At 50.0% G+C, this 14,021-nt stretch overlaps 1 protein-coding gene across 1 annotated transcript in view; it reads left to right on the forward strand.

Moving 5' to 3' along the window:
* Positions 1–5,505, forward strand: part of SPEG (striated muscle enriched protein kinase) — a 218,311-nt gene extending 212,806 nt beyond the window's left edge. The window contains 1 exon segment of the mRNA XM_044303636.1: positions 3,552–5,505. Coding sequence (XP_044159571.1) covers positions 3,552–3,765 — 214 coding nt within the window. The 3' untranslated portion in view covers positions 3,766–5,505.
* Positions 5,506–14,021: the final 8,516 nt, after the last annotated feature.

A 14,021-nucleotide genomic window follows, 5' to 3' on the forward strand; every position in this document is an offset into this window, starting at 1 on the left:
ACCACACAGGAGAGCAGACAGATCCTCTATACTACACCACACAGGAGAGCTGACAGATCCTCTATACTACACCACACAGCAGAGCTGACAGATCCTCTATACTACACCGCACAGCAGAGCTGACAGATCCTCTATACTACACCGCACAGGAGAGCTGACAGATCCTCTATACTACACCACACAGGAGAGCTGACAGATCCTCTATACTACACCACACAGGAGAGCTGACAGCTCCTCTATACTACACCACACAGGAGAGCCGACAGATCCTCTATACTACACCACACAGGAGAGCTGACAGATCCTCTATACTACACCACACAGGAGAGCTGACAGATCCTCTATACTACACCACACAGGAGAGCTGACAGATCCTCTATACTACACCTCACAGGAGAGCTGACAGCTCCTCTATACTACACCACACAGGGGAGCTGACAGCTCCTCTATACTACACCACACAGGAGAGCTGACAGATCCTCTATACTACACCACACAGGAGAGCTGTCAGATTCTCTATACTACACAGGAGAGCTGACAGATCCTCTATACTACACCACACAGGAGAGCCGACAGGTCCTCTATACTACACCGCACAGGAGAGCTGATAGATCCTCTATACTACACCACACAGGAGAGCCGACAGGTCCTCTATACTACACCGCACAGGAGAGCCGACAGATCCTGTATACTACACCACACAGGAGAGCCGACAGATCCTGTATACTACACCACACAGGAGAGCCGACAGATCCTCTATACTACACCACACAGGAGAGCCGACAGATCCTCTATACTACACCACACAGGAGAGTCGACAGATCCTCTATACTACACCACACAGAAGAGCCGACAGATCCTCTATACTACACTACACAGGAGAGCTGACAGATCCTCTATACTACACCGCACAGGAGAGCTGACAGATCCTCTATACTACACCACACAGGAGAGCTGACAGATCCTCTATACTACACCATACTGGAGAGCCGACAGATCCTCTATACTACACCATACAGGAGAGCTGACAGATCCTCTATACTACACAGGAGAGCTGACAGATCCTCTATACTACACCACACAGGAGAGCTGACAGATCCTCTATACTACACCACACAGGAGAGCTGACAGATCCTCTATACTACACCGCACAGGAGAGCCGACAGATCCTCTATACTACACCGCACAGCAGAGCCGACAGATCCTCTATACCAGTGTTTCCCAACTAGTGTGCCTCCAGCTGTTGCAAAACTACACCTCCCAGCATGCCCGCACAGTCAAACGCTGTCCGGGCATGCTGGGAGTTGTAGTTTTGCAACAGCTGGAGGCACGCTGGTTGGGAAACACTGCTCTATACTGTACCACACAGGAGAGCCGACAGATCCTCTATACTACACCACACAGGAGAGCTGACAGATCCTCTATACTTCACCACACAGGAGGGCCGACAGATCCTCTATACTACACCACACAGGAGAGCTGACAGATCCTCTATACTACACCACACAGGAGAGCAGACAGATCCTCTATACTATACCACACAGGAGAGCTGACAGATCCTCTATACTACACCGCACAGGAGAGCTGACAGATCTTCTATACTACACCATACAGGAGAGCTGACAGATCCTCTATACTACACCATACTGGAGAGCCGACAGATCCTCTATACTACACCATACAGGAGAGCTGACAGATCCTCTATACTACACAGGAGAGCTGACAGATCCTCTATACTACACCACACAGAAGAGCCGACAGATCCTCTATACTACACCACACAGGAGAGCTGACAGATCCTCTATACTACACCACACAGGAGAGCTGACAGATCCTCTATACTACACCGCACAGGAGAGCCGACAGATCCTCTATACTACACCGCACAGCAGAGCCGACAGATCCTCTATAGTATAGAGGATCTGTCGGCTCTGCTGTGCGGTGTAGTATAGAGGATCTGTCGGCTCTCCTGTGCGGTGTAGTATAGAGGATCTGTCAGCTCTCCTGTGTGGTGTAGTATAGAGGATCTGTCAGCTCTCCTGTGTGGTGTAGTATAGAGGATCTGTCAGCTCTCCTGTGTGGTGTAGTATAGAGGATCTGTCAGCTCTCCTGTGTGGTGTAGTATAGAGGATCTGTCGGCTCTCCTGTGTGGTACAGTATAGAGTCTATACTGTACCACACAGGAGAGCCGACAGATCCTCTATACTACACCACACAGGAGAGCTGACAGATCCTCTATACTACACCACACAGGAGAGCTGACAGATCCTCTATACTACACCACACAGGAGAGCCGACAGATCCTCTATACTACACCACACAGGAGAGCTGACAGATCCTCTATACTACACCACATAGCAGAGCTGACAGATCCTCTATACTTCACCACACAGGAGGGCCGACAGATCCTCTATACTACACCACACAGGAGAGCTGACAGATCCTCTATACTACACCACACAGGAGAGCAGACAGATCCTCTATACTACACCACACAGGAGAGCTGACAGATCCTCTATACTACTCCACACAGGAGAGCTGACAGATCCTCTATACTACACCTCACAGGAGAGCTGACAGATCCTCTATACTACACCACACAGGAGAGCTGACAGATCCTCTATACTACACCACACAGGAGAGCTGACAGATCCTCTATACTACACCTCACAGGAGAGCTGACAGATCCTCTATACTACACCACACAGGAGAGCCGACAGATCCTCTATACTACACCGCACAGGAGAGCCAACAGATCCTCTATACTACACCACACAGGAGAGCCGACAGATCCTCTATACTACACCACACAGGAGAGCCGACAGATCCTCTATACTACACCACACAGGAGAGCCGACAGATCCTCTATACCACACCGCATAGGGGAGCCGACAGATCCTCTATACTACACCACACAGGAGAGCCGACAGATCCTCTATACTACAGCACACAGGAGAGCTGACAGATCCTCTATACTACACCACACAGGAGAGCTGACAGATCTTCTATACTACACCACACAGGAGAGCTGACAGATCTTCTATACTACACCACACAGCAGAGCCGACAGATTCTCTATACTACACCGCACAGGAGAGCTGACACATCCTCTATACTACACCGCACAGGAGAGCTGACACATCCTCTATACTACACCACACAGGAGAGCTGACAGATCTTCTATACTACACCACACAGCAGAGCCGACAGATTCTCTATACTACACCGCACAGGGGTCACCCACCGATCAGCTGTTTGAGGAAGTTGCAGCACCCACTAGCGCAAGCACAGCGACATATGCGGTATAGCAGCTGTGCTTGGTATTGCAGCTCAACCTTATTCGCTGTAATGGTGCCGAGCTGTTCCTAGGCCACATAACTGATTTATGGTGATGTCACTTAGGCTTAGGTCCATATGTTGCGCTGCGGTCTCTTCATGCAGCTGATTAGCGGGGGTCCCGAGTGTCCGACATCCCCAAATCTGAGGATAGGTCATCAATATGAAATTCCTGGATAACCTCTATATATTTACGCCCTGTTTTTTGTCTACAGGAGCCGTCCCTCCTTACAAGAATGTTTCTCCAACCCCTGGCTACAAGACGCCTATCTGATGAAGCTCCGACGACAGACTCTCACTTTTACCACCAACCGCCTCAAGGAGTTCCTGGTGGAGCAGCAGAGGAGACGCTCGGACACTGCTACCAAGCACAAAGTCCTTCTCCGCTCCTACCATGGTGGACAGCCCACAGCACCTGTCACCCAGTGACCACGGAGGAAGGACTTTGACAATAAAGAAGGTGGCCACAGAGCCAGAGGTGCATTCCACTGGATGATGTGGGGCGCCAGCAGTCCCAGGAAGTCAGGAGCGGTCAGAGACAAATCGCTAACAGTAAATACCCTGTGTATATAGAGAGGACCCCACATAACCTAGAGCAAGGGGGTTCCTGGAGCACTGCTGGTCAACATACCTCAATAACAGAAGTGAAACAGTCCAGTGATACTGGGGGACAGAGATGAGTCAAGAAGTGGGGGTGCATGATGCATGTAACACACAATGGCCCATCCTCCGCTGGTACCAGCTCAAGCTGCCGCTCTGGACCTCAGTTCAGTGAGATCTCTGGCACCAACCTTTCTGCTGGAAATTCACCTGGATCGTCTTGGACAACCCTTCGTTTACACAGATCTTCCCAGGAATTCCTGGTTGAATCAAGTGGTCTTAGCAATTCAGAAGGGCATGAATTAATTCTATTGTTTTTTATTTTATTTATTTATTTAGATGAGGGTAACAAGAGATTTTATCAAAGGGGCAGTGTAGGTATTTATTAATCACATACCCATAGGTAGCCGTATCCCTGCGATACTTGTTTACAAAAAGATAGGATGTTTTTGAAAACCCATAGGAAGCGCAGACAAATATGAGCCGACGTGGGTCCTGACGCTTGTAGGGTGGGGGTTGGGAAGGGACTACTGGTGAATTCGGGGGTTTCTACGTGTATGAGAGAGACAGAGGACTAAACATGATGGACAACTCTGGACATTTCCTTTAAGGATCCAATATCTGGCTCTGTACCAGACCTATGGCCCTTGTTCATGGTGATTACTACTCCCAACATCCTGATTTAACTAGTAAAAAGGATTCTCGCTTTTTATCCTCAATATAATCCTTGCCTTTTCTCGCGTCATCGTATTGAAAAATAGGAGTTGAATTTTTTTATGATCCAGGAGTCTCATCTTCTATTACTACATAGGCACTAGTGATGAAGAGGCTTAAAATGTAAATATTGATATTTTGGGTGGAGCCTAGCAGTCACATGACTGTATAACCGATTCTTAGTAAAGCGCAACTTGCTACAATATAGGAACCATTCTGTAACGAGTCTTTCGACTAGCGCTCTCCTTGAAGTGATGCTGCAAGTATCGGATATCTCTTCTCCCAGCATGCACGGCTCTTCTGCTCCCTACTTGACGTCTGGGTAATGAATTCCCATTTCCCAAGTCCTCTCTAACAGGTACATAGAGTCCTCGAAATACCAGACCATCGCCCACACGGACGAGGACAAACGTCTTCCGCACGTATAGCGTGGAATTACATGCACATGAATGATACACGTATGTTGGAATGGAGGGAGGATACAAATGCCGTGAGAGTCCCGACCGTCACAGGCAATCAGGTGGACAATGAGATGTTTCCAACAGAAGGACGATTTGGTTCTGGTGATCCAGAAGAGGGAGGATGGGCTCCTCCGATGAAAGGGGGGCAGTTTGTACAGTTGTTGCGGGGGGTGAGCCGCACTCCTTCCCTCCCCCGCCCAAGCTGCTCTTGAGCTTCTTATTTATTCACTAACATCTGAAGATGTTTCCTTTTATTTAATAGAATTTGTGTTGCTTTCCTGGAGTTTGTAATGTTCCCCTCATGTTTTTTTTTTTTTCTGTGTGGAGAAGTTAAGATGCTAAAATAAAGTTTCGGAGGTCGCACGGGGCCCCACGTGTGACCTGGACTGCTGAGGCTGCCGTCTTCTCTGTCTCTTCTTCTTTCTCTGGGTAAACATATGACAAAGGGGCACTAATAAAAAAAATGGTGGCCTTTGATGACATCACACCCTGCCACCACTGGATTGGACAACTCGCCCCTTGTACCCTCCTACCCCACAAGCTTCTAGGAGGCGTCACCCCACTCATGGGGTTTGAAGCAGACAGATCGGGGGCATCAGTATGAAGTCACCTACTTAGGCTACTTTCACACTTGCGGCAGAGTGATCCGGGCAAACAGTTCCGTCCCCGGAACTGCCTGCCGGATCCGTCAAAACGTATGCCAGCTGATGGCATTTGTAAGACTGATCAGGATCCCGATCCGTCTTACAAATGCATTGAAATGCCGGATCCGTCTTTCCGGTGTCATCCGGAAAAACAGATCCGCCATGGAAGGACGGATCCAGCATTCCGATATTTTGAATGCCAGATCCGACACTAACACATCCCTGAGGAAAAAAAATGACGGATCCGGCATTCAGGCAAGTGTTCTGTTTTTTTGGCCGGAGATAAAACCGTAGCATGCTGCGGTTTTATCTCTTGCTCTCCATTCATAATGCATGGGGATAAAACTGATCAGTTCTTTTCCGGTATTGAGCCCCCTAGGACGGAACTCTATGCCGGAAAAGAAAAACGCAAGTGTGAAAGTAGCCTTAGTTATCCCTTGTAGAGAACGGTGCCATCTCCTCTGGCTGGTTTTCCTCCTCTTTTTTAGTGCTCAGTCTCAACATTTGCCATTAAAGGGGGTTTCTGGAGAAATGTTTTATAAAAAAAAAATGGGGCATAAAGCGTTAAAAATGTAGAATAAACCATAGTCATCCTCACCGTTCCTCCACTGCCATTCTGGCACTTGCTTCTCTCCACTTGCTGGTCCAGCTCGTAGTTCCAGGGGAAAAGGCGCACTCAGTTCTTCACTTGGCAGTAGCAGCGACCCACCTCGGCCAGTGATTGGCTGACCGGCCATTTTTGGTGTGTGTCGAGCCAGGAACGGGAAGTGAAGAACGATGAGAACTAAACCAGTGTCAGAACAGCATCAGAGGGAATCGGTGAGGGTCAGTATGGTCTATTTTTAACCCTTTGTGCTTCTCCCCAGCCCCCACTAAACCCATAAACCACTTTAAGGGCTCATGCGCCGGTCCGTGCCCGTATTGCGGCCCGCAAACAACTTGAAGGGATCCGGAAGCCCACGAAAGCACTACGGAGAAAACCATGGGTTTTCTGTCCGTGCCTCCAGACTGCACTACTTGTTTGCGGTACGGACTGTCGGATCGCGGACCCCATTCAAGTGAATGGATCTGCGTCTGCAGACGGCGGGCTCATGGTTGGTACCTGTGCATTAGGTATGTGCATGGCTGGCACACGGTCGTGTAGATGAGGCCTTACTTGTATTTTCAGGCACCGCTGGTGCTGCTTATCTCCGTGAGAAACAAAAGGTTCAGACCCTTTAATATCCAAAATCACCGTGTACCTAAGGGTTTTGTCACCATGATGTCCTAGGGTCCGGAAAGGCAAATCTGCTGGGGGCAGCTCAATGGAAGCCGATGATTCTAGGACTGGAGGATGTCAGTGATACTGTGAATGAAATGAAGCAGCCCTGACATTCCTTCCACTACAACCCCCATCCTGACACAGGCCGTGTCTCCGACCCTAGTCAGACACTATATATAACTGGCATGTCCATATGAGGAGCTGTAACATGCTGAGTCTCCCGGGCGGGAGGGGGTGACATGTGTTTATTACTGATGAAATCTGCTGTACGTATTACACACCGACGGGCAGCGCCCACAATCATGGCCCCGTGTGGGGAAGACAAAGCACTAAGAGCTGCCATAATTAACTATTAGCCCCCTTTCACACGAGCAAGAACGCATTGCACCCGCACTGAATCCGGACCCATTCACTTCAATGGGGCTGTGCAGATGAGCGGTGACTTTCACGCAGCATGTTCTATATTCTGTGTTTTTCACGCAACGCAGGCCCCATAGAAGTGAATGGGGCTGTGTGAAAATCGCAAGCAAGTGCTGATGGGGTGAGATTTTCACGCATGGTTGCTAGGAGATGATAGCGATGAGCAACCCCGGACCCCATTAAAGTCTAATCACTGTATTATTTTCCCTTATAACATGGCTATAAGGAAAAAGAATAGCATTCTCAGGGCCGTCTTTAATATTGATTGGACCCTGGGCAAAAATTTACTTGGACCCCCTGGATCCCGCCTTCCCACACCTTAGCAGGCAATCACACCCTCCACCACAACACACATACAAAAAAATCCACACACCTGGTAGAGTCCAGTGAATGACTGTAAATACTTCCAGTTCTGAAGACTCCAGCGGCTCAGGATCAGTGCTCTGGGCTCAGGCTGGAAGTGGGCACCGCTCTGCAGGAAGGAGACCAGGGCTCGGCTCACCCTAGTGTTACAGTGCACCCCAGCACCCCACACTATGCAGTATAGCACCCTATAGTATACAGCACCACACAGTATGCAGTATAGCACCACACACTATACAGTACCCCACAGTATAAAGTAGAGCAGTATAGCAGCCCACAGTATACAGCACCCCACAGTATACAACACCTCACAGTATACAACACCTCACTGTATACAGCACCCCAAACTATACACGATACAGCCCCCCACACAATACAGTACAGCAGTATAGCACTCCACACTATACCGCACCCACAGTATACAGACCCCCACAGTATACAGTACAGCAGTATAGCACTCCACACTATACAGGCCCCCCCACAGTATACAGGCCCCCCACAGTATACAGGCCCCCCACAGTATACAGCCCCCCACACTATACAGCCCCCCACACAGTATACAGGCCCCCACACACAGTATACAGGCCCCCACACACAGTATACAGCCCCCCACACAGTATACAGCCCCCCCCACAGTATATAGCCCCCCCCACACAGTATACAGCCCCCCCCACACAGTATACAGGCCCCCACACAGTATACAGGCCCCACACAGTATACAGCCCACCACACAGTATACAGGCCCCCACACAGTATACAGCCCACCACACAGTATACAGGCCCCCACACAGTATACAGGCCCCCACACAGTATACAGCCCCCCCCCCCACACAGTATACAGCCCCCCCACACAGTATACAGCCCCCCACACAGTATACAGCCCCCCACACAGTATACAGCCCACCACACAGTATACAGGCCCCCACACAGTATACAGACCCCCACACAGTATACATCCCCCCCACACAGTATACATCCCCCCCACACAGTATACATCCCCCCACACAGTATAAGCTCCCCCACAGTATACAGGCCCCCACACAGTATACAGCCCACCACACAGTATACAGCCCCCCACACAGTATACAGCCCACCACACAGTATAAGGCCCCCCCACAGTATACAGGCCCACCACACAGTATACAGCCCCCACAGTATACAGCCCCCCCCCCCACAGTATACAGCCCCACACAGTATACAGCCCACCACACAGTATACAGTCCCACACAATATACAGCCCACCACACAGTATACAGGCCCCCACACAGTATACAGGCCCCCACACAGTATACAGGCCCCCACACAGTATACAGCCCCCCCCCACACAGTATACAGCCCCCCACACAGTATACAGCCCCCCACACAGTATACAGCCCACCACACAATATACAGGCCCCCACACAGTATACATCCCCCCCACACAGTATACATCCCCCCCACACAGTATACATCCCCCCCACACAGTATAAGCCCCCCCACAGTATACAGGCCCCCACACAGTATACAGCCCACCACACAGTATACAGCCCCCCACACACTATACAGCCCACCACACAGTATAAGGCCCCCCCACAGTATACAGGCCCACCACACAGTATACAGCCCCCACAGTATACAGGCCCCCCACAGTATACAGCCCCACACAGTATACAGCCCACCACACAGTATACAGTCCCACACAATATACAGCCCACCACACAGTATACAGCCCCCCACACAGTATACAGCCCCCCACACAGTATATAGCCCCCCCCACACAGTATACAGCCCCCCCCCCACACAGTATACAGGCCCCCACACAGTATACAGGCCCCACACAGTATACAGCCCACCACACAGTATACAGCCCACCACACAGTATACAGGCCCCCACACAGTATACAGCCCACCACACAGTATACAGGCCCCCACACAGTATACAGGCCCCCACACAGTATACAGCCCCCCCCCCCACACAGTATACAGCCCCCCCCCACACAGTATACAGCCCCCCCCCACACAGTATACAGCCCCCCCACACAGTATACAGCCCCCCACACAGTATACAGCCCCCCACACAGTATACAGCCCACCACACAGTATACAGGCCCCCACACAGTATACAGACCCCCACACAGTATACATCCCCCCCACACAGTATACATCCCCCCCACACAGTATACATCCCCCCACACAGTATAAGCCCCCCCACAGTATACAGGCCCCCACACAGTATACAACCCACCACACAGTATACAGCCCCCCACACAGTATACAGCCCACCACACAGTATAAGGCCCCCCCACAGTATACAGCCCCCCCCCACAGTATACAGCCCCACACAGTATACAGCCCACCACACAGTATACAGTCCCACACAATATACAGCCCACCACACAGTATACAGGCCCCCACACAGTATACAGGCCCCCACACAGTATACAGTCCCCCACACAGTATACAGGCCCCCACACAGTATACAGCCCCCCCCCCACACAGTATAGAGCCCCCCCCCCACACAGTATACAGCCCCCCACACAGTATACAGCCCCCCACACAGTATACAGCCCCCCACACAGTATACAGCCCACCACACAATATACAGGCCCCCACACAGTATACAGACCCCCACACAGTATACATCCCCCCACACAGTATACATCCCCCCCACACAGTATACATCCCCCCACACAGTATAAGCCCCCCCACAGTATACAGGCCCCCACACAGTATACAGCCCACCACACAGTATACAGCCCCCCACACACTATACAGCCCACCACACAGTATAAGGCCCCCCCACAGTATACAGGCCCACCACACAGTATACAGCCCCCACAGTATACAGCCCCCCCCACAGTATACAGCCCCCCCCCACAGTATACAGCCCCACACAGTATACAGCCCACCACACAGTATACAGTCCCACACAATATACAGCCCACCACACAGTATACAGGCCCCCACACAGTATACAGCACCCCACTATACAGTAGTTTACAGTATATTAACATAGCCCCTGTCACCTTTTTCTGATGTAATCTTCACACAAAAAAGCTCCACAGTTGACTTCTGCAACACACCTGCTAGGACCTGTGATGACCTCATAGCCATGTGACCAGTAATTGCTAGGTTACTGGTCACATGGTGATGATGTCATCTAAGGTCCTAGATCTTTAACAACTTTAACACAGTACGATGCCTGTGTAGCTGACAGCTTGACACCCGGGGCAGTAGCTAGCAGGGCTCAAGAGGCAGCTGCCTTGGGCCCCCCAGGAGCAACTGGGCCCGGGGCAGCTGCCCCTTTTGCCCTTTGGTAAAGACGGCCCTGAGCATTCTTAATACAGAATGAAAGAAGATGATGCCGGCTGCGCCATCAAGTGGATGAGGTGGAAAGGGAAAATAATAAAATCTACAGAACACCTAACTGGGTATAACATTCAGTTTTTTATCACACGCGTGCAAAACGCATTGCACCCGTGCGATAGAAACTGAACAATGCAATCGCAGTCAAAACTGACTGAAATTGTGTGCGTATAGAAGGAGAGGACTACAACTCCCAGCATGTCCAGCTAGTTATGGGATATTAGAGGGCAATTCAAATAAGGAGTATAAGAGAAGAGGATTACAACTCCCAGCATGACCAGCTCGACATGGGATATTAGAGGGCAATTAAGATAAGGAATATAATAGAGGACTACAACTCCCAGCATGTCCAGCTCGTTATGGAATATTAGAGGGCAATTCAGATATGGAGTATAGGAGGAGAGGACTACAACCCCCAGCATGTCCAGCTCGTTATGGGATATCAGAGGACAATTCAGATAAGGAGTATAAAAAAAAAGAGAACTTCAACTCCCAGCATCTACAGGCTGATATAATGTGATGTCAGAGCACATTACAGGGGGGAGGTATGAGGAAAAGGCTACAACTCCCAGCATGTCCAGGCCGTTATTATGGGATATCAGAAAACTATTCAGAGAGGGTGTATAAGAGGAGAGAACTACAACTTCCAAAGTTTCTCAGGCTCAAATCTTCTCCACTGCTGAGCTCTGCCCTTGCTAGTACTGATAACATGATGCTTACCACTTCTCCACTGCTAAGCTCTGCCTCTGCCTGCCCTGATCACATGATGATGACATCATCACAGGTCCTTACCACTTCTCCACTGCTAAGCTCCGCCTCTGCCTGCCCTGATCACATGATGATGACATCATCACAGGTTCTTACCACTTCTCTCCACTGCTGAGCTCTGCCCTTGCTAGTACTGATAACATGATGATGACATCATCACAGGTCCTTACCACTTCTCCACTGCTAAGCTCCGCCTCTGCCTGCCCTGATCACATGATGATGACATCATCACAGGTTCTTACCACTTCTCTCCACTGCTGAGCTCTGGCCCATCTTGCAATAATCACATGACTGTGATGTCATCATAGGCCCTGCCTTCACTGTAGCAGTTTATAGTGCCCACCCAGCGGATGTTGTTGGTAATTTATAAACCCTCCCTGGACAATTCATTTTAGGTCCCAGAAAGAGGACATGACTGGGAAAAAGAGGACGTATGCAGGGGAGAACTGGAAACTTAAAGTGGCCCTGGAAAATAAATTAAAACTGCCCCATGTTATAGTCTGGTGCAAATCGACCGTAGGCGGAGCAACACAAGTAGGCGGGGCCAGCAATAACATACTGCGGCACAAAATATTAGTCAGGGTACCGGCGGCTGTATGTTGTTGCTGGCCCCGCCTACTTGTGTTGCTCCGCCTACGGTCGATTTGCACCAGACTATAACATGGGGCAGTTTTAATTTATTTTCCAGGGCCACTTTAAGTTTCCAGTTCTCCCCTGCATACGTCCTCTTTTTCCCAGTCATCAGAAGTGCTTCCCTCCCCCTGCATTACTTAGACCAGTACTTCTCTGTACTTCCCCCCCCCCCACCCAAGGCATCCGGCCACTGGGAAGTTTCCCTGTAGGATCTATGGCCAGTCCACCCCTGGACGTATGGTTGCAGCGTGCCAGTCCGCAGGGCTAGAACATGCGAGGTTCACGGTGGGTCGGAATGTACAAACAGTTCATCGGTTACTCACGGTTTAGCAGTTGCCTCCCTGGGCCAGCAGTGCAGTGAAGGGGAGAGCAGCACTGGATTCTCCGGGGCACACTCTATTACAGGGGACACCGGCCAGGTGGTGATTGAGGTGCCCTTGATGGTGAATGGGTGCTGAGTGCCTGTGCGGCTGGGCCCCTGACTTAGGTAATGTTGTGACGCCAGCACCTTGGTGGTGTAAAATGTTAAGAGTTGTAGTAGTATGACGTTAGAAGAATGAGGCAGGTTTAAATCCAACTGGGAACTTTACTATAACAAGGTTCTTGATAACAGGTTACATCCAGTAATAAATCAGTCTCTGAAACACCAGCAAGTTGGATGTGATGAATCCCAGTAACAGGCTGTGCTGGTAGTAATGTGTCAGGCTATAGTAGGTAGTTATGTACTCACTAATACTCAGCTCCTTGCCTTGCTTCAGTCTCAGTTGAGGTAGTTCCAGTCTTGAATTTCTACACAAGTGATACAACAGAACCCTCATCTGTCCTTAGAATAACGGTGAGGTTCCCGGAAGCTAATAAGTCCTTCACCTTGGTACAAAGGCGCCTAGAGCCCAGAATAACGGCTTTGTCCTTCCTTTGTCTTTATCCAACAATAAACTTGACCAAAAATTCAATTGTTACTCCTGAAGAGTGAATAGTAGAATGTAGACTTTCCTCTGCCTGTCTTTGATACTGAGGTGTAGATGGCTTCTCTGGGCCGTGGAGCCCCAGAGAGAGCTGAGAGGAGAGGGGACCTTTCCTTCCCCCTTAGCTCCTCACTCCATCTCCTTCACACTGCCAACTCTCAACAACTCCCTAACTAGGCCTGATCTGCACTATATATACTGTGGTGCTACCCCCATCTAGTGGTGAGATGTATGTGGTGCACCTGACAGCCTGGTGACACAATACAGCATGATATTACAGATGACAACAAAGCTTTTGCAGGTCCCACATAAGCTAATGGGACACTGCATGGTCACCCCACATAACCGCCTGAACTACCACCAATAGTTCCTCATCTTGGAACGCGTCGATACAAAAAGATTTGTATTGTATTTAAACCTGAATATATAATTGGTATCGCAGTAATTGTACCGACCTGCAATGTTAACGGATTGTGTAATTTATGCATACTTACCCTGGGAACACCCCAAC

This window comes from Bufo gargarizans, chromosome 8 (assembly GCF_014858855.1).
Source record: "Bufo gargarizans isolate SCDJY-AF-19 chromosome 8, ASM1485885v1, whole genome shotgun sequence".
NCBI lineage: Eukaryota > Metazoa > Chordata > Amphibia > Anura > Bufonidae > Bufo > Bufo gargarizans.